This window comes from Melanostigma gelatinosum, assembly GCF_949748355.1.
Source record: "Melanostigma gelatinosum genome assembly, chromosome: 13".
Classification (NCBI taxonomy): domain Eukaryota; kingdom Metazoa; phylum Chordata; class Actinopteri; order Perciformes; family Zoarcidae; genus Melanostigma; species Melanostigma gelatinosum.
In genome coordinates, this window is record NC_136646.1 from 174,013 (window position 1) to 200,203 (window position 26,191).

Consider the following 26,191-nt stretch of genomic DNA (forward strand, 5'->3'; position numbering starts at 1 on the left):
GAGGGTGAAATTAGACAATGTCAGATTTAACAGCATTTGTCAAAACATGTGTACACATATATAAATACAAATATGTATATATATATATATATATATATATATATATATATATATATATATATATATATGTATATATATATATATGTATATATATATATACACACATTGTTCACCCATATATACACAATATTGTTCTTGCAAAAATACCCTTCAATATCATATAATGTTAATCCTAATTAAAACATATTTTGGTGAATAAAGAGTGAGAAGCCTCAGGCCGTGTCTTTGTGCCGGTTACTAGCAATAAACGGCCGCACGGCTGCTTCTCAGCGCATCGCTGACCTGCTGGTTTCTGCGTTGTCGGGCTCCAAGCGCGGCTGCTCAACATCAACACTGAGCGAGGCCATGGCACTGACCGTCTCTGCCTCGTCCTTCTCCGATTGGCCCTGAGCCCCCAGGGGCTCATCCAATAGCGAGTGGCCACTCGTCTGAGACAAACTCTGGAGACACGACCAGTGTTTATCTGTAGGAGGGATGGAGAGACAGAGGGATGAAGGCGTGCTGTAGCTTTGCATCGTTGTGTATCTCTGGAGTGTGTGTTTGTGTGTTTCTTACTCTGGATCTCTATTACTCTCTCCAGTGAGGCCCAAGCTTTTGGACATGGCTTCTCCTGAGGCCACTGAAACACAGAGTCACACTGAGAGAGACACAGAACGTGTGTTAACAGAAAGATCAGTCCGTGTATTTCATGTTTTTAAGTTCAATACATCCAACAATACACAGCGCTGACCACCGAGGACTGACTGGAGGCTTCTCGACCTTTAAGTCTCATCTGTCTTTCTTGACAAACGGCCACCATGGGGCTCGGCTCATGATTGGCCCGGCCGGGTGTGATAAACAAGTAGTAAACAGTGTGTTTACCAGTGAGCTTTAGAGGTGTTAGTAGGCATATTTTTCAACTTTGAACAGAACCAGGCTAACCGTTTACCCTTTTCCAGTCTTTATGCTAAGCTACGCTAACCAAGTCCTGAGTCTGAAAAAAAAGAAAAGCAAATAAGCACATTTCCCAACATGTTGAACTGTTCCTTTAACATTCAAATGGACAATAGCGTTGTACTGAGAAGTAACGCTGGCTGACTGTTCTTAGTGAAAGACTGAGTCCTTGTCTTACTGGCGGCCATAATTCCATATTATTCACAGAAATATTGGACAACCAGCCATGAATAATGATCAACTGTCTCTCTCACCGGGTCTCCCAGAAGTGCGGCGACACAGGCCTCCGATGCGTCACAGATGGCCGTGAGGTCATGACCGCCCTCCAGCGCCATAACGACGCGCCCGCCCGCCAGACCCATCAGCAGCTGCGTTAGCTGACCGAAACCTGCCGACACACACACACACACACACCGGTCACAGTTAAGAAACACTGATTGAAAAGTATTTGGTAGTCACGCCGCAGAGATGTCGGCGTTCAGAGAATTGTCTCGGTTAGGGGTCACCGCGGTGACCGGTGTAGCACTCACACTTGGCGGAGACGTTGTATCCTCCCAGAGGAGACTGATGACCCTCCACAGCGTCGAAGCCCGCGGACACCAGGACCACATCTGGACTGAACTGCTCTGCGATGGGCATCACTGCGCTTCTACACACACACACACACACACACACACACACACACACACACACATTTTACAGCATGTTGCTTAACCTTACGCCATTTGCACGGATTTTAACCAATGCACCAAACGTCATATCAATGTGTACCTGAAGGCAGTGAGGTACTCCACATCCCCCATAGGCGGCTCTACTCCTCCGGTCCACGCTATGTTCACATTGAAGCCAACACCAGCACCTGATCCCACCTGCAGAGAGGGAGACTCTGTGTCAGTCTGTGTGCTTCACTGGAATATCAAATACCAAAGAACCACCAATATTTGTGGATTAAATTACCAATAAATCACATGGGCTTTGGTTCCGCTGGGTGTTTATTTGGTACGATGCTGTGGCGGCTGGGCAATACACCAAGGGCCACAAAACCTAATTCAGAGTCAGAGTTTTTTTACTCCTATGTCTTATACCAGGTATGGGTGCTCTGCTTGGCATATTACATTTACACAGAAACATTAAGGATTTAAGATGGGACATAAAACCACATGAAATCAGAGAGATGCAAGCAGAGACTTTATTACACACCCGGTTTACCATTTCTTTTAATTTAGCTTGCTGAAGCTGCTTTGTCAAAAAAAGAGTAAAAAGATTAAGAAAATGACCTGAGGCCTCGTAACAACAACCCAAATTGCTGGTTAAAGGAATGTCCAATCCCTTACCCATCAACTACATGCCAAGGCCTGGTGATATTATAGGTTAATCATTGAAGATCATGGAAGATGTTCAAATCAGGCAGTAAAATACTTGTACATAACATTACAACGTTATGATGTCGGCGCACAGTGCTGTCCTGTTCATATTTACACCATTTCTCTCTCACTCAACCATCTACCGGGTGACGTCAGGTAAGTCCCCGAGGGTTCAGGGTTTTAGTCCTTAGGGGGGCGACATTGGGACTGGGCCACTCGAAGTGTTTCAGTCAGACAAATTAAAGCATAACTGTGGGTACACACACACTCACACGCACACACACACACACACACACACACACACACACACACACACACACACACACACACACACACACACACACACACACACACACACACACACACACACACACACACACACACACACACACACACACACAGGGTGCTTTTATAAACACACTGGCAGTATCATCACCACTGCTTCAGTGTTTTACAAATGAACGTTTAGGCCTCATGTTATTCTCAGATTATAGTTGACTTGTACCCAGCGGGGGAGATTCACCATTTAGCTAAATGTCAGAGAGAGATTCCAGTGGGTGTAGTTATTGCGTTGTAGTTATTAGACATTTTCCAAACATGGGGCTGAACTATTTCTGAATTCTCACCTCTGCTTTGTGTGCGTGTGGTGAGTGTGTGAGTGTGTGAATGTTTGGTGTGTGTGTGTGAGTGCGTGAGTGTGTGTGTTTGTGTGTGTGTGTGAGTGTGTGTGTTTGTGAGTGTGTGAGTGATTGGTGTGTGTGCGTGTGTGAGTGCGTGTGTGTGTGTGTGAGTGTGAGTGTGTGTGAGCGTGTGTGTGTGTGTGAGCGTGTGTGTGAGCGTGTGCGTGTGTGTGTGAGTGTGTGTGTGTGTGTGAGTGTGTGCGTGTGTGTGTGTGAGTGTGTGCGTGTGTGTGTGAGTGTGAGTGTGTGTGAGCGTGTGTGTGTGTGTGAGCGTGTGTGTGAGCGTGTGCGTGTGTGTGTGTGTGAGTGTGTGCGTGTGTGTGTGAGTGCGTGTGTGTGTGTGTGAGTGTGAGTGTGTGTGAGCGTGTGTGTGTGTGTGAGCGTGTGTGTGAGCGTGTGCGTGTGTGTGTGAGTGTGTGCGTGTGTGTGTGAGTGCGAGAGTGTGTGTGTGTGAGTGTGTGTGTGTGTGTGTGTGTGTGTGTGTGAGCGTGTGTGTGTGTGTGAGCGTGTGTGCGAGCGTGTGCATGTGTGTGTGTGAGTGTGTGTGAGAGTGTGTGTGTGTGAGTGTGTGCGTGTGTGTGTGAGAGTGTGTGTGTGTGTGTGAGTGTGTGTGTGTGTGTGTGTGTGTGTGTGTGAGTGTGTGTGTACCTCCTCTGGAGCTCCGCTGCCAGGAAAGAAGTTCCCGTCGTCGTAGCGATGGAGGGAGATGTAGAGGACGCTGGGGTCACTGTAGAAGGCCTGCTGGGTGCCGTTGCCATGGTGAATGTCCTGCGGTGGCGTGAGAGAGACAGTCAGTCGGTCGTTGTGATACAGACACTCTGAGCACACGGCGTTTGGTTGATTGAATAAAAGCCCGCTCAAAAAACTATTAACGGTGTGAGTTTGGATTTGTGGGAGTGGACGGGGGGGCAGCACCAACATGTATGTAAGCCACCGAAACAAGTCATTATCAGTTAAAGTGTTCGCTATCGTTAGATTCGTCATCTTGCCGTCAGACGGGAAACTGAAGCCGTTGTATCCATCTATGCTTCAAGACTCCATTGACAAGAAAAATGTTTACCTTGCAGAAAAACGAGAGTTGCTGGTCGACCGCTGCCTTAATCAGAACTAATCCCTACTAACCCTTTAAAACACCAAAGTCAGACAATAACACAAACTCAGTTGTTGCCATGGTGGTCCAAAAAGGTCAAATGACTATTTTTGTCAAAGGAGTCGTGTGGCTTTGAAGACAGCACAGAAGCATATAACAGCTTCAGCTCCCCATCGAGGAAATATTCTGAATATAGCGAACACTTAACCAGACTCTTGTAGGTGGTTTGCTCGTGGGCCCATCCAGCAGTGCATTGGTATCCGTCTGTTTCTCCAGGCTGGGGGCGTGCAGACCGCCTTCTACTGTAGAGTACCAGTGGGGTGCTTGGTAGATGCCGGGCCGTTATTTAGGTTTGATACATGAAACAGCACGGTCATCCACAGGTGTATTTCATTAAGCTGCAGGTGTTGAGCGGCGCTCTTAATGCATTGATGCATTAATGCATGATCATACATTTATACCATCACTCCATTCAACAATTTTGAAATAAAAATGGAATTTTCTATGAATAATAATCATTATTAATGAGTAATTCACGCTTTAATGCCGAAAGTAGTAAATAAAAAAGTGAAATTCTTTCCAGGTGCCGATAGATTGTGTGTGTGTGTGTGTGTGTCTGTGTGTGTGTGTGTCAATGCGACTGACCCAGTCCACAATGAGGATCTTGCCCACGCCCAGCTTCTGTTGCAGCAGCTTGGTAGTGATGGCGACTGAATTAAAGAAACAAAACCCCCTGTTTACACACAAACACACGCACACACACACACGCACACACACACACACACACACACAAACGCAGGACACACATATACAAGCCGTTAGTCATCGCCGACATGTAGTGAGGTATTCAGCTGTGTAGCGATGATACTGACATGGCAGTGGACTCCTCAGCGTGGTGACCTGGTGGACGCACCACTGCGAAGCCATTCTAGTGTGGAAACAGACACAGAGCGAAGGACGGGTCAGACGCTGTGTCACGTTTGTCCGGCAGAAGTGCACTTGTGAGTGTTTTCCTGCGCGTTACCTTCAGCTCCCCCGCCGCCACTCTGAAGGCCAGCTCGATGACAGAGCCGACCGCCATGCGGACCGCCGCCGACGAGTGCATCTCGTTCCACACGGTGTCACTGTCCACCTGCCGGGGACACGCAGAGATCAGACCGGAGCTAAGACACTGATACGCAGACACATGAGACAGAGGTGGGCCGAGAGAGGCGAGTACAGAGATAGCCTCACCCCAATTCCTCCACAGGGAAGAACAGCGTACATCTTCTGGCTGATTGGACCTGGAACAACCAGAGTACAGGTTACTTACAGGTCGTGTGGTGTGTATTGATGTGTTCATACACAAACATTTAGAGGGTAGCTATAAACTTGCTTGGTTTTTTATTTTACATAAAAGTGGAAGACACGAACAGATGCAACAATTGCCGCAGAAACGTGGAATTCAAATAGCGCGTGGAATTTGCATAAAGCTGTGATACGGTGAATACAGCACCTCCGGATGCTGTTATGAACCCAGAAACGACGGCGTTTGGTTTCCCAACGTATCTGGGACTTCCACTTGTTTGGGAAACGGTTACCCGTCTCGCGGTCAAAGTAGCACGAGTAACACAAGGCGAGAATTTGCTCGGTGTTTGGCGTGAACGCAGCATACAGGGAAGCAGAATTACAGATTTATCCTCAAGCTAAACAGCCGGTCACATCAGGGGTTAAGTGCCTCTTTATGCTGGGGGGGGGGGGGGGGGGGGGGGGGGGGTGGGCTCAACAATGTAGAAGGGTTTTATGTCATAAATACAGTATACATGAGTCACAACTACATATAGGTCACTCAGACAGACAGACAGACAGACAGACAGGTACCCAGCAGCTTCTTGTGGTCCAGTTTGTGTCGATTCAGCGGACTGGTTCCATACAGCAGAGTGTGGAACTCTGAATGGACGGACTGGATCTCATCCAGAGACGCTTTACGCCCCCGAATCCTCTGCTCACACACACACACACACACACACACACACACACACACACACACACACACACACACACACACACACACACACACACACACACACACACACACACACACACACACACACACACACATAGAGAGTCTGAGTAAGGAGTCTGCACATTTTTATTTCTCTATAAGACAAAATAAATAGATATTTGGCAACTACTAGAATCAACTATTGTAAAGCACAATACAGAGTCCACGTGTTAAGTGTGATGGCGATGATGGTGATGATGAGAAGATCAGCTGTGCTAACTGCCATGAAGTCTTTAAAGTCGACTCCTGGGAGGCGAATGTTAGAAGCGTATTGTCGTGCATGCTGGGATAGCCTGCACCAAAACCATGACCTCTCGGCATTGTGGGCGTAGCTCTGCTGTGTGTACAAAGGTCCTGATTGTGTGCGTGTGCACGTACCTCACAGCGGCCCAGCAGGCCCGTCTCCTGCAGTCGGGACCAGATGCTTTGCACTCTCCCAGCATGCTCTGGGTGGATGTGAGCGTTGCCACACACACACTGATGCTTCAACATCAGACTGTCATACACAAGCCCTGGAGAAGGAGAGAGAGTATTCTCAAATAAAAGGTACAGAACAATACTCCAATAATCCACAAATGACAGCTGGGACCAATTGAATACTGGGTAAAAAGAAGAAAAAGAAGAGGAAAAAAGAAATAAACAGCAAAGACATATAACAACATACAGTTTTTTTATTTGCTTTGTGTGCGTTGACTTTGAGAGCCTGTGTGTTGCATGTCTTGTTAGTACTTGACAATGTGCTGTATATGAGTCTCCTGAGTGATGATACTACGTATATTAATATTCTGACCTTTTTTCATTGTTTGTGCATGCATTGTAAAGCGTCAATATTGTATAACCTTTTCAATTTAATCTTATATTCTGTTTTTAGGTTTATTTCGTAACATCTTCCTCTTGGGACTACAGATGAAAAATAGCCTTTTGGCTAGCTCTGGCGCATTTACAGCAATGTTTTTACTAATGTGCACTGCCCCTTATCAAATAAACCAATCAATAAAACAACATACAGATAATGGTTGGCATCGTAAATTCACCAGTACAAAAACAAATGTGTTAACGGTCCTTCTCCGTGTATTTTGTAGTGACAAATAAGCACCACAAGATGTCAGCAGCTACAAGTGTAACATGTGTGAGACATGCGGGACACATTTACCACAATGCTAATATAAAAGGCCTCATCTGAATCCACTACGAAGAGCACACAGGGCTCATAATTCACAGAGGGGTTAGTATGTTCGGTGAGAGCCAGCCAGGCCACCTCCTCCAGAGAAAACACAAACATGTCGTTTTGATTTGGCTGCACACGCCCTGGATGACGACGAAGCTTTTTAAATCTTCACTTTTAGGCCGACGTAGGCAGTTATTTGTCGACACCAGAATTTATACATTCCAGAGCTCAAACAGAGGCACTTAAATGCAAGGCAAGGCAAGTTTATTTGTATAGCACATTTCAACAACAAGGTAATTCAAAGTGCTTCACATAAAACCATTAAAAGAATCAAAACGTAAGGCAAAAGAAAAGGAGATTTGAAAACAATTAAGAACATTCATTGAAACAATAAAAACAGTCATCAAACATTCAAAAACAGTGTAAGAAATAAAATGCAGAAGTAAAATGCAGAAATGCAGGAAATTGATTAATATATTAATTGAATGTGGTTCAATTAAAGGCAGCAGCAAACAGAAAAGTCTTCAATCTTGATTTAAATGAGCTGAGGGTCTCAGCAGACCTGCAGCTTTCTGGGACTTTGTTCCAGATATGTGGAGCAGAAAAACTGAACGCTGCTTCTCCATGTTTAGTTCTGACTCTGGGAACAGAAAGTAGACCGGTCCCAGACGACCTGAGGGGTCGGGATGGTTCATAAGGTAGCAGCAGATCAGAGATGTATTTTGGTCCCAAACCATTCAGTGCTTTGTAAACCAACAGCAGGATTTTAAAGTAAATTCTTTGTTGGACAGGAAGCCAGTGCAAAGACCTCAGAACTGGAGTGATGTGATCCACCCTCCTGGTCTTAGTGAGGACTCGAGCTGCAGCGTTCTGAATCAGCTGCAGCTTTCTGACGGACGTTTTACAGAGACCTGTAAACACACCGTTACAGTAGTCCAGTCTGCTGAAGATAAATGCGTGGACAAGTTTTTCCAAATCCTGTTGAGACATAAGTCCTCTAATCCTTGATATATTCTTCAGGTGATAGTAGGCTGATTTTGTAATTGTCTTGATGAGTCTGTTCAGGTTGAGGTCTGAATCCATAACTACACCTAGATTTCTGGCTTGCTTTGTGGGTTTTAACATCAGTGATTGAAGCTGAGCGGTGATTTTCAATCGTTTGTCCTTGGTACCAAAAACAATTACTTCTGTTTTATCTTTATTTAATTGAAGAAAATTCTGGCACATTCAGTTGTTGATTTGTTCAATGCAGTTACCCAGCCCTTGTATGGGATTATAGTCCCCTGGTGACATAGTTATGTAGATTTGTGTGTCGTTTGCATAATTATGATAACACACTTTGTTGTTTTCCATAATCTGAGCTAGTGGAAGCATGTAGATGTTGAACAGAAGAGGCCCCAGTATTGAACCTTGGGGAACACCACATGCAATTTTAGTCAGCTCTGATGTGTAATTAGCTACAGACACAAAGTATTCTCGGTCCTTCAAGGAGGATTCAAACCAGTTAAGTGCTGTGCCAGAAAGTCCCACCAAGATTTTTAGTCTTTCTAGGAGTATGGCATGGTCGACCGTGTCGAATGCAGCACTGAGATCTAGTAATACTAAGACTGAACTTCTGCCATTGTCTGTGTTTACGTGGATGTCGTTGAAAACCTTAACAAGAGCAGTTTCAGTGCTGTGGTGCTGTCGAAAGCCTGACTGAAAGACATCAAAGCAGTTATTTACGGCCAAGAAGAATGTTGAGGTAATGTTGGGAGCGTTCTGAAGAGTGTAGTCATTCAAAAGGATCTCATCACTAGGAGCTTTCCTAAATTACACTAAACGTTTCTCACTTAGTTTCCTCTTAAGACCTTTTATAAAAGCTAAGGAACTGAGAGAACTCCTCAACTAAGAGAACGGCTCTATTGCTATCGACGGCGTCATGTTTATTCAATCATCATCTCTCTGGCGTTATTGGATTGTTTGGACTGGTTTAGTGGAGACGATTGGATCTTTGTTAACTCGTCTACTGTTAGCGATAAGAGGCTTTAAGAATTACTCAAAAGAACAAACACGTATTCTAAGGTGCTTCTCCAAACTCGGCAGGTTAGAGGCTGCTTTTAACCTGCGATGTTTGCTTGATAAAATGCCCCCCAAATACTTAAAGCCACAGAACAAACGAAGATGAATAGTCATAGATGATGGGGCTTGTGTTCCCTGAACTCTTGGAGGTCTTTTAATGTTAAACCGATAAAAGGGAAACACTGGCTTTGTACTGACAGCAAACAGCAGCAGCATTAATGCAGCAGATCGGGGATTTCATGACACTTATAAACCAGGAAATTAGCTACAATAGACAAAACAGATACTTAAGAACTGATGCCATTTCAATCAGTTCACTTCATTTGACTTTTCAATGTGAATTTTGTCATCGGATGCACCAGTTTAAAGCTCATACTTCAAAGCGACCCGCCGGATCGGAGAGTAGTGGATAAACACATTCCATTCCCTTTCATGTTTTCACAATAAAAGTCCAATGTTATTGTTGCCGCTGCTACCTGCAGTATAAGTAGACTTGTTCCATTGAAGAATAGCCGCTTCCTAAGAATTCTTCAAAATAAAAGTCCCCCCCGGATTTTGGTACTTAAAAGATGTCAGGCTTTTATGCCAAAATGCTGATTGCTCTCCTCAGAGTTAGTCATTAGAGTTAATGCGTCCCGACGTGATCGGATGGGAGAAGTCGCATTGAAAAGTCAAGTGTGTAACACAATAGAGAGCCGGCAGGCCCCCCCCCCCCCCCCCCCCCCCACGTTGCTAGGCAACAGCCACGGTGTCTTTCAGTGGGCGGACTGACACGGCTGATGCTACAAAAACTCTCCGTCACAAAAAGAAACTGACCGGTGGTGAAGAGGTGTTTGATGGGATTGACGGTGGCCGCGGGGGAGGACTGCGCTCTTCCCAGAGGTCTGTGGGGCAACAGGGACTGGAACACGCCCAGGTGCTGCAAGGCCTGATGGGAAGGAGAGAGGATAGAAAGTTCTGATTCATAGAGATCGGCCTGTGTGTGTGTGTGTTTGTGTGTCATGCTTAACACCAAAATCCCCCCCCCCCGTCATCACACACACACACACACACACACACACTGAAATTACTATAGTTCTATACAAGTGCATCAGTGCACGAATACAGGCTAAAACTCAGGATTGACGTATTGACGTATTGACTGATTTAATAGAAAATCGAGGGATCATTGCAACGACAACACTTTTCACTGTTACATTCGTGTTCAGCTTTTCCTGAAACTCGGACCGACCGTCTGTGAAACTTCACCGATGATCGACAACCACCATGGAGTGATTCTGAGGTCGGTCCAAGCACTGCAGACGCACACACACACACACACACACGCGTCTTCTGTAGCGTCTATATATAGGGAGTGTTGCTGTGCTCCCTGCTGCAAACTGGGTGACTCATCATGTGTGGGTGGACACTAAAAAACACACACACACACACACACACACATACACACAGACAGACAGACAGACATTCAGACGTACAGAAAGACACACAGCAACGAGTCCAGTGGTTGAGTCACCAGGCTGGTGATGTCACTGCAGCGTCAGCAATCGTGTGTGTGTGTGTCAGTGTGTGTGTGTGTGTGTGCGTGTCTCTGCTCGAGCTTGACTTACATGTCACAAAATCCCACCCTTTTCTCTGTTTCTGTAAAATGTCAAAGCTTTCTGTGGATGACTCATCCTGTACTTGTGTGCTGATCGAGACAGGACATTTTTTTAAATTGAATTTAAGATCTTGGACTGATCCATTCATCAGTGGTCCAAACTTGTGTTTGGAGTCAGTCTGTTAACGGATTGTATATATCATTACTTTGAAGCAATTTTGAGTTTGAACACCTCCCAATTATGTTGACAACATCCTGTTTGACTTGAATTATAGGCTAATATAACTCTTTATATTTATATGGTATTGTATGTATAATGGTACAATATCAACATGAAGGTCTAAAATGATTTGACTCCCTCCCGTTCCAGTCATCAGTCACCTTGCTGTGGCCGTGCGCACATATCTTTTTTTCCCACCTAATTGCGAGAGAGAACATTCAGTTCCTCCCGGGGTGGAATTATATATTATTATGCCTTCTGTTTGTCGTAATGACTCACTTGGGGCAGATGCAGACGTGAAATATAATGCTTTTCAAAACGTACACATTCACTGGACAAAATAAGAACAGTGCTTCAACTTGGGTTACACAACGTTTCCACTATTTTTCATATTTTATTTCCCTAATTTATGTGCACTTTCAGCTCAGTGCGAGAGTTTTGACCTCGTTTCGGTGTCCTGAACTGCCACGTTTATTTTTCTCTCCTCTCCTCTGCTCTCTGTGTTTCATCGTGGGCGGGGCTTTTTGCAGAGCGGGGACGGAACACTCAAATAAAAACGTGCATGCAGGCCGAAATTTAATTTGTTCAGGTTCTCTGTCGGGGAGATGCGGTTCCTTAAACCAGGTAAGAGAAGAAGAGCTATGAGTAAGGAAAAAGTCTGCTAGCCGTTAGGCTAATTTATGCAGTGTTAAATACCAGAGGCTTAAGCTAATACTCCTCAACGAGCAACCCAGAATATACAGGATATGTTCTCCTATTCTGGCGTTTCAGGGAGACATGGTCTGGGTAGCAGGAGTCAGAACAGTGGAAATGTGAAATGATCACCTGATTTAAATGGCTGAAGAGGACGGAACAAATAGGAGGAGTAGATCATAAATTCTCCACTGGCAACAGCTTTGAGAAGGTCGATATGCTGTACAGTTACAGTAATAACTTGTGTTGTTCATTGTTTTGGCGAGATCAAAAGGGCCTCAGCAGTCCACACTCTACCTGCACACAATGTGTTGTTTTTCTGAAGGAGCACCACAAGAGAAAAAAAAATACAAAAGGAGAGTGACAAGCAAACGCACTCAGGACTTCAGTGTGTGAAAACACACCCGGAGCCATCTCGGGTTTGGACTGAGGTACTGTAACAAGGCCGGCCGTCAGCTGCGATGAGTAAGACATCTAAAACACGGCTACATCTGCAGCGGAGCAAACGCAGTGAGGCTGAAAACAGCAGGAGGTCGGGCCAATGATGCGTTTGTGTGACTCATCCCTCTGTGGGATGAAGATTCTGCGCAACCAAAAGGCCTGGAGTTTAAGACTGACCCGAGAACCTGACGATGCCCCCGCATTGCTATCAGAGGAGCTCAAGTAACCCTTTGTCGATCCGCCCCATCATGTTCTAAACGTGTTCGTTTCAACCGATGTCAAAGTGGCCGTTGAGGGACGCAATAAAAAAAAGTGGATATTGTTACAAACGAACAACGCTTCAGTTGGTATTGTTTTGCAGTCTAACTACTAAGACTCAGAGAGCCAGATCCTGGACTTATCAACCATTTACCCACTACTTCTAGCCAGCTAGGCAAAAAAATATTCACTACAAGTGTTTCAATTATTCATCCATTACTTTAGCTAACGATTTCAACCATATTACTATATTATTATTATATTATCCTCGCCTCACTAGCATCACACCAGCCTCTACAGAGCAAAGCATTGCAAGCACACAAACCTGCGTGTAGCTCCCCCTCTCCTCTTCGTCGCCCTCCCTCAGCTGGATGATGTCGTCGTCTTCCTCCTCTTCATCCAGCTCGCTCTCTGTGCTCTCCCCTTTCACGTGCAATCTCCCATGCTCTTCCTCACTCTTCACGTGCACACCGAGCTGCTCGGAGGAGAGTGTGCTGTCGTCTGACCCCTCCTTCTGAAGCCTGATTGGTCAGCGTGACAGGTACGGTAACATACAGTACATAGATATAAAGACACTTGCTCAGTCATTGATGCTGACTGCTGTCAAAAATGACACACCTGTGTAGGCTCGCCCCTTCGTCGTCCTCCTGCATGTCATTAGTCTCTGTTAGTTCCTCCTCAGTCTCCTCCGGGTGAGTGGGCGGAGGCCTAGGAAGCTCCGCCACTTTCGACAGAATCTATATACACACACACAAGGTGATGTTAGTGAGGAAGCGTGCTCGTCTGTGAAAGTCTTTTTTGTTAGTTGTTTAACCTTGTAGTGTTTCTCCAGGAAGTGCTGGTGTTGCTGCTGGACCACTAGCTGCTGCAGGGCCTGGGGGGACTGGGGCAGAGGTGCACTCTGGGTCCGAGCCAACGGCCGGTGGCGAGGCAACTTGTTGACCGCCCGCATGCTGCTGGACACGCCTCTCTCTGCCGTAACCAGCGGCGACTGGCTGTACATGGGGACTAAGTAGGCGGAAGGGTCATAGCAGACAGACAATGAGTTAAGGGTGGACACTAACCTGGATGTTAGCATGCACGTAAGTGTACTTGTGTGAGTGTGTGTGTAGGTACCAGCTAGCATAGCAGTCTGTTGTCTGGCCTGCTCCAGCAGCAGTACATGCTGCAATAAGGAGGAATGAGCGGAATGAGAGCTGGGGGGCGCTGTCTCTATCTCATGCCCCACCCCTGCAAAGAAACATTAATAAGTCAAGACTCGCTCCAAATAATAGAATCAACTTTGAAAACTAAATGTTTCTCCATGTGAATAAATCATATTGAACGACTGTTACTTGCATACATATTTATATAAAGTAGCTACAATGTATAATACTGAAACGAAGTAATTAAAGTGTAATAACTTATAATTGTGAGCTATGGTAAAGCTTACCTGCGGGTAGGGAGGATGTGGAGAGAAACTTCCCTGTTAGAGCTCCGCCCCCTCGCAGCGATAGGATGGCTTGACGCTCAGCCTCTTGCTGGTTGGACAGTGCCTGGGAGGTCTGGGGGGGGGGGGGGGGGGCATTACAATGGTTACCACACAGATAAGTCAAAGCAGCCACCCAACCACAAGAGTTGATCAAAATGAACAGCCATCATTTCAGCCTGTTTTTCTTTTTTTACTTCTGGGTGAAATACTATAACTATTTAAGGCAGTGTTATAAATCTGTATTGAAAACTGCATCTGCAACGGTGACTAACTCGTGAACGGTCAATTGTGCAGTATTTCTGTCTTGTCCGGCACACTGAGCCCCAGAGAGAACAGAAGCAGCTACCCTACATTTAGTCTACTGTGAAGATAACATTACTAATCGTCTCATTCTCTACAGGATGCTGGTGTTACATATATTCAGTATGTGTATTTGCGCGCCTCTGTGTTTTTCGGAGTGCGTATGTGCCGCGTTGACCCACCGTGATGTGTGAGTTCGCAGGGAGGCCCAGGGAAATGTTCGGCAAGGAGGGCGAGGTGTAAAGATTCAGAGGACTCAATGTCCCATCAGCCCCCAGCGTCTGATGGAGAGATCTCAGCTGCAGACAGACAGACAGACAGACACGTAGGCAGACTGGTTAGTTGAAGAGTCTTGCTCCGTGGAGTCTCAGCGGAAGTTGAGCGGTTGGTCTGACGGTTATTCGCTGTAGATTCGCTGTAGATTCTTCCAAGTTGCTATAGTAACCATTGTTTTTAACATCTACCGTAAGCACTGACGAACAGAATCTCTCTCAAACCAAGTCTGTTCACTCTCTGCATCCTCTTTCTAGTGCTTCTTTCCTGGGCTTGGCTGTTTCAATGCATATTTAGTAACGAAATAATATTGACAGGGCTCAAAAGCAACAGTTGCCAGGCCGCCATTTTGAGAAATTGGAAAGCAATTTTTAACTGTATAAAAAAAAAATAGGGACGGCAAACAGCAAAAACAAATAGATATTTAGTATTTGTTACATTGGTGATATTTAAATATCGCTGTCACAGAACCGGAACCAAACGACGCTGACATTGCGCTGGTGCCTTTACTTACGTGCACACAACAGTGTTTTAAGCAAATAGAAAAATAGAAGCAACCGAGAGCTGATGCCCGGTTGCCAGGGCGGCAGCCCGCTTTTAAAAGTTCCTGCTGAGCCCCGATCCCTATCAAACACATCTGCCAATGATCTCAACTGTCTCCAGGCTTCAATCCTCATATAAAAGCCAACCTGCACATACTGGGATAAACGATGATGATGCTTGTGAGCCGGTATTTACAAGCCTCATTATCCCCGTTTATAAAAGGAGGACCATGCTCTCCAACAAGGAAACACCCACAACCTGTTCACATCTGTTCAGTGCCCTCTTAAGGAAGTAGTTGATACAGTACAGCCCATAATAAACTCCTCCCTAGTGGCTATCTTTGAGTGTTCTGTGATTCAACCTTTCATGAAATAACCTGGAGAGATAATCTAAAACAGGCTGTTTCTTATCTACAACATAGACTTTTGTGCTGCCGTCTCTTGTGTTATATTTTACACTCTATTTACTTTGCATTAAACATGCCTCTGCTGTGATCAGTTTATAAAACATTCCTTATCAATGCTACGCTGACGACGTGCTGCTATATTTCCCATAAAAAACAAACCAAACACATAATATTGAGTCTTTTCTAAATTGACTCGCCAAGATATTCTCCAGCTTAATAAAAGTGTCCACCGGTGGTTGAGACATTCGTGGACATTTCGTGGACCTGTGTTTTTAAATGTCCACACAGCTGCAAGACGTCTGGACGTTGTTTTTTCATTCTGCCTTCAGCTGTAACTGAAATGGTGCCTCCATTATGTGATTGTCACATGTTCGGTTTTCTTATAATTTGTTAAAATATTGGAAGTAAATCGATCTAATCTAATTTCTTGAGATTATCTTCAAATGCTTTCACATCCCTAAAATCTGTACAACCTAAGCTAAAAGGTTATGGAATTCAACAAACCATAATAATTGTTTTAAGTAATGAATTATTAAATCGTAAAATATATCCGACTTTTAAATCTGTCATCAAATTTGAATAGATACACAATATACATATTCTTTCTTGAATGATTCAAACTTTAGAAACATGAACAGAATATTTTTCAACAGAACGAACATCATTTAAGTAATTTTTTTAATATTTGACACTGTAAAGGCGTTGGTAGTTAAATGTACAAACCACAGTGAACTGTAGGGGGCAGGCTGGGGCTGTGTGTCCCGTATGAAGACATGACTGGTGTAAATGTAACCAGCATGAGTCGGTGAGTGTAAAGGAAGCATAAAAATAAAGTGTTGATGTACCTCAGTCTGTATGTTGGGGACCGACCCCGTGTTGCCATTGGCGATAGCCGAGTAGGAACTGTTGGGACTGCTGGGACCAGAACCTGGAGCGCTGTTACAGAGAGAGGAGACTGGTCGAGAGACAGAGACACAGAGAGAGAGAGAGAGAGCGAGAGAGAGAGAGAGTTAACTCATAAAATGCTAATTACACATGACACTAAACACACTATTACTGTGTTTTTATGACTGTTTGCAACCTTGCGCTTCTTTCACAATGAAACACTGTCATGTGCAGCATTGTGTGTGTTCACCTGATATCTCTATGGCTCTCTTCTTAAAGGTGCTGATAACGGTTCCGTCCTTCCTGCGGAGGAGCGGAGAGCTCCGCCTCTCTGCCACCTTCTGCTTCAACCGTGAACGCACCTTCAGGTTGGGCTCCGAGACTGGAGGCAGGGGGAGAGAGATAGAGGGGGGGGGGTGAAGACGGCTCAGCTCGGTGGCAAAAAATGTGTTTCCGTGCAATTAATTGGCACTAGGGCTGGGCTATATATACTGATATTCTATTGGATTTTGGATAACCCATTATTGTTATATAAGTGTTCTCTGTTCCTGGTTTTTCTAGGCTGCATTACAGTAGAACGATGTCATTTTCTGAACTTACCAGTTCTATTATTTGCCTTTGCGCACTCAGTCATCATATCCATATTGTTGGTGATTATTTATCAGAAATCTCATCTAAAATGTAGATATTTTGTAAAAGCACCAATGGTCAACCCTACAATATCGTCCTAATACCGATAGCGAGGTATTTATTTTTCTCCACATCGCCCAGACCTAATTTACACGACAATATATTTATTCAAACCTCCGTTTTTGTCATTTCACACAGAACGTAAATATTAAGGTGTGGGAAAAAAGCGACGTTTTTTCCGGAGCCAAGTACATTTTTCGTAGCTTTAACATCGCGAATAAAGGCATCAACCAATCACGATGTTCGGAACGTATATATTTTCAACAGGTAATCTTATGTAGTATGGAGGCTCCGTTGTCCGAGCCAAGAAGGCAAACTTTACTCCTCCTTTCAACCTCGACAAAGGCAGCGCACACCAGATCCCCTTCTTCCGTTCTTACCTTTCACAATAAAAGCCCTAAACATATACACTGCGTGACTGTAGCTTTTAATCTTGTGTTATTTGTTTCATTCCCTTTTCAAGGGCAGGGTTTTGCTTGGCAGAGTATTTGGAGGGGTATTTTAAGGCGCCTGGTGATTTGCCAACAGGAGACTATCGGAGAGCAGGCTGTCTTGGTAAATCCCACATTACATTTTGGCCAGCTGGCTGGTTTGCTGGATGAGCAGCTATAGCAGGTGTATTTTAAGGTGGCTTTGGTCTAAAAGTCAGGGTTGAGGGCAAAGAGCAGGAAGAGGGGTAAAAAAAGCATCTGGGTTTTATTGGTTCGAGCCGCCTGAACAGCTTCCAGCGGTCCTAAAAGCTGGAAAAGCTGGATGTGTTATCACTGCTTACCTATGGACTATGTGGGATCAGGGCGGCCAATGATTGATCTGACTAACTTGAACATGTCTATCAGTTAGAACCATTGACTTTATATAAGGAGTGGCCGTAGTCGTCGTGACGTCACCCATTGCTTTGTGGACTGCCGTTTTGAAGCATCGAGTTTGTTCTTGGATTTTTGCAACCAACGAATGGAAGTGACCATATTTGTATTGAAGATGACTTTTGAGACCATAAACTCATGTTTACAATGTTTACTGAGGTAATAAATCAAGTGAGAAGTAGAGTCATTTTCTCATACACTTCTTACAATCAGACTTATTTTTGCAATCAGAGGAGTCGCCCCCTGATGGCCATTAGAGAGAATGCAAGTTTAAGGCACTTCTGCATTCGCTTTACTTTTCAGAAGCGAAGGTTGCCGCCTGGTTAGAACTGAAACAGTGTGTGTGTGTGTGTGTGTGTCTGTGTGTTCCCTTTAGGTTTGGGCTACCTCTTCCCTACTGAGTCAGACTCACACTGACTCACACATACACACACACACACACATATATATAACATAAACACGCCACACTCCACCTCCGCAAAATCCTTTGTCAGATAACTTTTAAATGGCAAAGTGACAAATCACACACACACACACACACACGCACACACACAAAAACACATTTCCTCCCACTGTCTGCATCCGTCTCCTACCTGTCTTGCGGAGCGGGAAGTCGTCTTTGCCCTCGTAGTTCCCCAGCAGCGGGGGCAGTCTGTAGGAGGGAAGAGTTCCTGGGGTGTTGCTCTGCGGAGGAGAGCCCTGATCCAGGGAGATGTGCTGGGCTCCCCTGCACACACAGACACACACACACACACACACACAAACAGGAGGAGAAAGCAAATTAGGCGGCCGCTAAGTGTCATTTTCTCCACTTCACTTCGTCGTTTCCTACATTTCCTAGAATGCCTCTCCTGTTATTTCCTGTTGCTGTGGAAACATTTTCGTATTGATGTTTTATTTCTGAACGTTGGATTTGGGGAAAAAGCTTTGCGAGGACCGACACAAAACCTGACGTTTTTTTCCTGTAGGGACAGTTGAAATGAACTGGACGTGACATCGTGTCTTTTCTGGCCCTTTTCAGACATGGAATACATTACTGTTCTTGTATTTTTTTGTCATTCAAACATAAGGATCATTTTGTATTCATTATTTATTATGTATTTATCAAGCCACTATGAGTATGAAATTGCTCTTACGTGGCAAAAACAATGATCTTTCAAGGCCAAAAGTAAAAAGTATGATGGTGCAAAATATTTAAAATAATTACGGTGTTAGGGGAGGTGAGTAATATTTAGAGAAAAAAACATTCCTGAGATTAAAGTCACAAATCTAGGACAAAAAACGTAAAATATTCTAAATATAGTGTACAAACCTAAACTGATTTTGATATTTTTAGGGATTCTTTTTTCTGCTGCAGCACCTCGCTTTGCTCCTGTGCTGGTCCTCCCATCTATGCATAAGTACCTCATACAACCCCACTTCAAAAACATCTGAACTGTCCCTTTAAGCCTGGGGTCAGACTACACAACCGTGCTGAGGGGACACTGTTCACCCCAGGCGATGAGGAGGGATCACACACTCTGATCCGGGACTGAGAAACAGTTTTCACTTTTGTAACTGGAATCGCTAAATAACTGCTCGTACAGAAGATGCAGCTTAAGAAAACATATACATTATATTTAGTTATATATATATATATAATTTTGTTATTTACAAAAACAAAATCCTCACCAGCACTTTGGGGAGAAGGAATGGTTCAGTCCGCCGATGCCGGGCTCTTTCTTATTGAGAAGGAACTCCTGCAGCTTCAGCTTCACCTCTGTACTGGCGATGGCACCTTCAGGGGAAAGAAAGCACATCACAAGAGAGTGAGGGGCGGTGGGGCCGACGTCTCGTGGGTGGACAGCGGTGGCGGTGTCACCTACTCTCTTTGCCCTTCTCCTTGTTCCTCAGCAGCAGCAGCTGCTGCTCCAGCCGGTGCTTCTCCTGCTCGTCGTGCCTCTGCTGCTCCAGCTTCCTCTTCTGCTCCAGCTCCTGCTGCCGCTTCGCCGCCAACAGCTCCTGTTGTTGCTTGCACACACACACATGCACACGCACACACACACATTCACATTTTACTGAAGTGACGAGGAGAGAGGGTTTTTTCGACAAGCAAGGGGGGCCGGGGAGCGACCGAAACGCGCGGATGCCAACCTTCAGGTGCTCCTGCAGCTGGACCTCGTGTTGCCTCGTGAGCACTTCGTGTTTCTTCTGGAACTCCGCGAACAGCAGCTGCTTCTGGAGCTCCTGCTGCTGCTTGAGGAGCACCAGTTCCTGCTGGAGCTGCTGCTCCCTCATGGCCGTGTCCACCGCCGCCGCTGCGCCCCCAGACAGAGACCCCACCCTGGGCTCGGTCCGCAGATCCACTGGGCCTCCTCCTCCTCCTGGGCCTTCTCCTGGACCCCCACCTGGACAAAAAAAGACGAGAGGTCGTCTTTATTTATCCTGATCACGTTGTTCTGTTTGCTTACTTCACTTTGTGTTCTTATATCGGTGGAGTTCCCCTTTAAGTAACTCTTGACTCCCTACTCACCTCCTTCTCCGCCTCCTCCTCTCTGCTCGCCTGCTGTTCCGACTGGGCTCTGCATGCCCGATGGGAGGCTGCTCTTCACCTCCACCTCTGCGGGACGGACAAACAGAGAGAGAGACAGACCGATTGATTTGTCCGGACAATGTTGTCAGACTATTACATCACTCGATCCACACGCACACACACACACACACAGAGGCAGTTCCCGTTTCATTCAGATGAGATGTGATAGCATTGTAAGAGAAGAAGGATCCAACGTGCTGCCACCCTAAAAATAGCCACAAGACAAACATTAGCCTAGCATCGATTTAGATTCACCCAAGTGTTACTGTTAGCAACACTCGGCTTTAGCTAATCCAATATTCAGCGTGGCTAGGCTAAACCAGGCGGGAACCTCCGCTTCTAAAAAAAGTGACACCAATGCAGAAGTGCCTTAAACCTGCATTCTCTCTACTGACCAGCAGGGGGCGACTCCACTGGTTGCAAAAAGAAGTGTGACTATATAGAAGTCTGTGAGAAAATGACTCTACTTCTCTCTTGATTTATTCCCTCAGTAAACATTGTAAACATGAGTTTATGGTCTCAATCTCTAGTTTCAAGTCTTCTTCAACACAGCATGATGTTCATTTAGTACACTCTTCCACAGTCCAAATATGGTCAGTTCTGTTCCCTGGTTGCAAAAAAACAAGATGGCGACCGCCAAAAAGCCAAATTTCAGGCTTGAAAACCGCAGTCCACAAACCAATGGGTGACGTGACGACGACTACGTCCACTTCTATTATGCAGTCTATGGGCTAATCCAGTGGTTCTCAAAGTGGGGTCAGTGGCACTCTGTCGGGGGGTTTGCTAAATGATTTGCTATGAATTATAAAATTGTGCTGTATTATTAAAACTGTGCGCATCTACCATTTGTGCCAATAAAACAAGCATATAGTCTCCGTTACGCCCACTCACGTTAGCTTTGGACCAACAGAAACTCCGCTGTGATTGTGACACGTAGCAGTAAGTTCATTATTTTTAAGTTGAAGCACTTACAGAATGTCAGCTGCAGACGAGTTCTTTTAAACATCTGGATTTATTAGGACTATGCTGGTCCTGCTGCTGTTCATCTTTCTGAAAGCTTTTAAGATAAATTACCTGAAATGTGGACGATAAATGCTGTCAAGATGAGTCCAAATGCAATGTAAATAAAAACAACCTCTTTTTAAAGTGGCAATCTTCAAGATTCTCATTCCGATAAATGTTTGTTCAGTCACTCATCTATTGCTGGAGGAGGTAACACAATGGTGAGGAAAGCATTGCAAGAATTATATATTTGCAGTATTACCAACTGTGGCGACATGCCCGGGGAAAAGAAATGCTGTATTACAGTTTTCTTTGAACTATGCACTCAATTCTGAGAAATAGCATGTTCTTATGGAATTTTTCGGAAGCAGCCCAAGACTCCAGACTGCAATACTCCATTGTTTTCATTCAAATACAAATTGGGACTGAAATCTTAAGGATCGACGCTTTAAAAAGGTACACAAGTTGCATATTTCCTGTGGGACTAATAAAAGATTACTTTAATGCATCTTATCAGAACATGATTCAAATTGAAATGTCTGTCCGTTTATCACCATGAAGTATTACTTATAGTTGGTAAGTTTTATAACACGAGTAGTTCCAATGGCATCTCACAGTACAAACGCTAGTAAGCATACGCATAATAGGTGTTATGATTTCATGATTGTGAAATGTTCTCCTCTTTAAGGGCCCCTGGCCCAAAGAAGTTAGAGAGCCACAGGGCTAAAGGACACTGAGGTAAATGTTAACATGTGTCAGAGATGCCTGCTGTCATCTGTAGCTGACAGAAAGAAAACAACAAAAGGAGAAGAATTACAGGATCAGCCCTGCACTGATGCGTGACAGATATGAGTGTAATAAGAAACGTTAAAACTGTAAACACGCGCGTCTCTCCCTCGGTGTTGCGACGTCTGGTGCTGATCTGGATTTGGGGTTCGACACTCAAGCTAATCAGCGTGACGGAATGAAAGGGATGTTCCTGCAGCGGGTTTTGGATCTTGAATACGGACGATTGTTTGCATATTTGATTATATTTTGTATCATGCATACTGCAAGATGTCTGCATTGTGATGCATGCTTCATTTTTTCTTTTATTAATTCATTAATTTTGTTGCACTGACTTCTTCATCACGCACAGTTTTTCCATCGAACTTTATAGTTGTAGTTTCTTCGTTGCACCACACAAAACCCTGTCTCTTCAGTGGACGTTTCAATCCACACAATTATAATATTATAATTTCGATTTTTATCGATATTTTATCGAAATTTTTCAAACTCTACAAAGCTCTATTTTTCCCAGCTCAGATTTTTGTTACAAAATAAAAAAAATGCATATAAGATAAGACAAGAAGATAAGAGAGAAATGCATTAATCCCGGAGGAAATTCTTGTGCCAGAGTTTCATAAAAGATTTCAACAGAAGAAGAGCAAAAACACAACAACAATAGAGTGAAAATATAAACACATATGAACAATAGAATAACAATTATTAAGTGTAAAATAAATAATCCTAACACCATTGGAAAAATAGAACACAATAGCAATAAGAGTACGGTCAAATAAAGTAAAAAATTCAACTACAATACAAAAAGTTAAATACAACAAAGAAGAGTAAAAAATATAAAGTGTATAAGAAGTGATACTAACACCAGTGCCTGATGGAAACTAAAATAGAAAAGCAATGTTGAGCATGATGTTGGATGGAAACACACTTTCTGTGTGCGGATGTTTAGCTTTTTACGGCATCAGTGTATGTGTAGCTACAATGCTAGCAATCAGATAGGAAGCTCCCCTATCAGCTTATCTGCAACATGTTAGCACACTGCCTGATAGACAGACGGGGGAGGGGGAGATGTGTGTGCGTGTGTGTGTGCGTGTGTGTGTGCGTGTGTGTGGGGGGGGTTCTTGGAATCCCATCGATGTGCCCTTGAGCAGGGCAGTGACCCCGACCTGTGCCGGCCGACTACGCTCTCCTGGCCTCGGCTGACCAATCCCCCCCCCCCCCCCCCCCTGCTATTCGATCAGTGTCGGGATGTCAGGAGGATGTTACCCGTCTGCTCACAAAGGAGGAAATCCAATCAGGAATTACCGACTGTGTAGTCTGACCTACGACCTTTACATACGGAGGCATCCTGTTGCTTTGGCGCATCCCTTTACTTTCTGCTCCTGCGTCCCACGTGGGTCCAAAAGCCGATCAAAACATCGACACCCGCAATTAGGCCGAGCTCATTAGCCCCGTGAGGGGAGGATCGTGACGACAATCTGACCTCAGAGAGAGAAACACGTACTAATCGAATCCCTCGTCACAGCTTATTTCTGGCTACATCTTGCAGAATGAAGCGACTACGTTCCTCTTACTGACACACACACGCACACACACACACACACACACACACACACACGTTCGACAAAGCAGCACATGTTTTTTTGGTTCGAAACCGTTCGGTTGGTTCAGTCACTGCGGCCATTTCCAGAAAAAAAAGTTGCTAAAAAGTCCCGAAACTGAGAGCCGAGGATAAATAAGTCTGTGTGTGTGTGTGTGTGTGTGTGTGTGTGTGTGTGTGTGTGTGTATGTGTGCAGCCACTCACATCTAAATTACCTAAACAAATATTCTGGCGTTTCACTGTGACGCACGTGTCTCCCCTTTCCACTACAGCACACACACTGTCCCTGTGTGTGTGTGTGTGTGTGTGTGTGTGTGTGTGTGTGTGTGTGTGTGTGTGTGCATACGCGCAACGGTCCGTTTTGGCAAGAGAGCAGCATTCCACAGCAGCAAGCGTCTGACGTCAAACCGAATACATTTATAGTCTGGTAAACACATGCACGCACACACACACACACAGGGACAGTGTGTGCACTTGACGCGCTGTCTGACAAAGAGGCAACGTTTCAGTCAAACATGTCAGGATCTAACCGACTGAAGCTCGCTGCAAGTACACATTCCAGCGCCCGGGGCGGTACGCAGTGGAGAGAATGAAAGACGGACTGAGTTTGTCCACAGCCAGTGGATCCTGGTACAAACTGATTTTATTATTCCGTTGGTGCTAATATGACTCAAAACTCAAAATTATGGGGACTTTCTCCTTGAACTGCTACCAACACTTCTGCAACAACCATTTATATTTCTAATCAATTTGCCGATTACAGTCTTCATTAATCGATGGATTGTTTGGTCAAATGTGTGAGAACGGTGACAAAAAAACAATAAATGGCGAGGCAATCAAAATGGTTGTTTTGTCCAACTAACATTTCGAAACCTGCAGCGGTGCTCTGTGCTGAATGTTAACGACAGCATGCTAACTGTGACAGTGCTAACTAGCGTTTGCCGACGAGCAGCAAACACAAGGTGTTCTCAGATTCCCTGATACCAAGAAAACGTTATTTACAGAACAATATCCTAGCGTGCATGGGGACTTGCATCAAGTATGTTTTACCTGAAGGACAGTCCAAAGCTACATATTCAATTTACTGCTATGTGAAAAGCAGCAGCGGCGACGGACCCCTGTTGACTCCCCGGGTTGCAGCTTATTTTTTCATGTTCCAACTTCTGCCTTAGACAGGAACGCTACTGCCTGCTTTAAAGCGACTGACGTTTGCTGGTTCACACACTACCGTCTGAAGCCTCCCACACGGGAAGCATTTTATGGGTCCACTAAGTTTGGAATACACTCAAGAAGAAGAACTTAACGACCAGAACAAAAGGAAAGCGGTCCACCTAAAAACACTGCAACTGATCTCAGCAATGAACTAAGCCAGGAAGATTGGGAACTTAACAAAAACACAACTGGTCTAGCAGCCAACCGGATGTCGTTTTAACCTAAATCTTGACTTTGCTCTTTTATACGTTTCTTCTGATTAACCATGTTTAGCCATCGTCTGACTGTCACAAAGATGCTACACCGAGTGCTGATTGTGAAATACTGGTTCATAAAGACAGAAGACAGAGGTGTGTAGTTTGATGTCCAGTTCGGAGGACTTTTCACTCTTTGTACCCCCGTTTCTCTGATCTCTCACAGCTGCTGCTGGGAGGTATTTCTGGAAACCAATATTCGTCTTTTCACTTTCACTCTCTCTCTCTCTCTCTCTCTCTCTCTCTCTCTCTCTCTCTCCCTCCCTCCCCCCGCCCCCCCCCTTGTCTTGTTCAGTCTGTGCCGCTAAAAGAAAATAGGCACTATGACATCAGCCCTGCAAAACACGAAAGAAAGCCAGAGGAGGGAGAGAGAGAGAGGCGAAAATAATATAATGACTGTGTGTACTTTCGACAAATTAGAAGCTTAGAGAGAAAGAGAGAGAGGAGGGAGAGTCACATGTGTGGCGTTGCCATAGAGACTGCTGGGTGGGTCAGAAGTATTGTGGGCTGGCAGACTGTAGGTCATCCAAAGAGGGTGCCATCTGTGGTGTTATACACCGGGCTTCTGACAACAATCGTGGCCGCTGGCCGTTTATTTTTACTTCTTTTGGAGCCAAGCAATCAAATCAGTGCACGGGCGCTCGCCGGCGTCACGTTAAACGCATAAGCCTGTTAAAGTCTGAACACAAAAAAAAAGAAGATTAGCGCGGAAGTACGTCCTGCTTGG

General features: G+C 44.9%; 1 protein-coding gene across 1 annotated transcript in view; it reads right to left on the bottom strand.

Moving 5' to 3' along the window:
• Window positions 1-26,191, bottom strand: part of hdac5 (histone deacetylase 5) — a gene marked incomplete at its 5' end in the record, with an annotated part of 33,248 nt that overhangs the window by 5,047 nt on the left and 2,010 nt on the right. Inside the window, 26 exons of the mRNA XM_079282195.1 lie at window positions 343-523; window positions 616-697; window positions 1,248-1,381; window positions 1,524-1,642; window positions 1,765-1,862; window positions 3,686-3,805; window positions 4,773-4,860; window positions 5,000-5,055; window positions 5,152-5,259; window positions 5,361-5,410; window positions 5,988-6,108; window positions 6,550-6,683; window positions 10,217-10,328; window positions 12,935-13,130; window positions 13,228-13,346; window positions 13,424-13,617; window positions 13,726-13,839; window positions 14,042-14,153; window positions 14,563-14,679; window positions 16,448-16,557; window positions 16,738-16,869; window positions 18,634-18,767; window positions 19,712-19,817; window positions 19,906-20,050; window positions 20,174-20,415; window positions 20,583-20,639. Coding sequence (XP_079138321.1) covers window positions 343-523; window positions 616-697; window positions 1,248-1,381; window positions 1,524-1,642; window positions 1,765-1,862; window positions 3,686-3,805; window positions 4,773-4,860; window positions 5,000-5,055; window positions 5,152-5,259; window positions 5,361-5,410; window positions 5,988-6,108; window positions 6,550-6,683; window positions 10,217-10,328; window positions 12,935-13,130; window positions 13,228-13,346; window positions 13,424-13,617; window positions 13,726-13,839; window positions 14,042-14,153; window positions 14,563-14,679; window positions 16,448-16,557; window positions 16,738-16,869; window positions 18,634-18,767; window positions 19,712-19,817; window positions 19,906-20,050; window positions 20,174-20,415; window positions 20,583-20,639 — 3,181 coding nt within the window. The remainder of the gene's footprint in view (window positions 1-342; window positions 524-615; window positions 698-1,247; window positions 1,382-1,523; window positions 1,643-1,764; window positions 1,863-3,685; window positions 3,806-4,772; window positions 4,861-4,999; window positions 5,056-5,151; window positions 5,260-5,360; window positions 5,411-5,987; window positions 6,109-6,549; window positions 6,684-10,216; window positions 10,329-12,934; window positions 13,131-13,227; window positions 13,347-13,423; window positions 13,618-13,725; window positions 13,840-14,041; window positions 14,154-14,562; window positions 14,680-16,447; window positions 16,558-16,737; window positions 16,870-18,633; window positions 18,768-19,711; window positions 19,818-19,905; window positions 20,051-20,173; window positions 20,416-20,582; window positions 20,640-26,191) is intronic.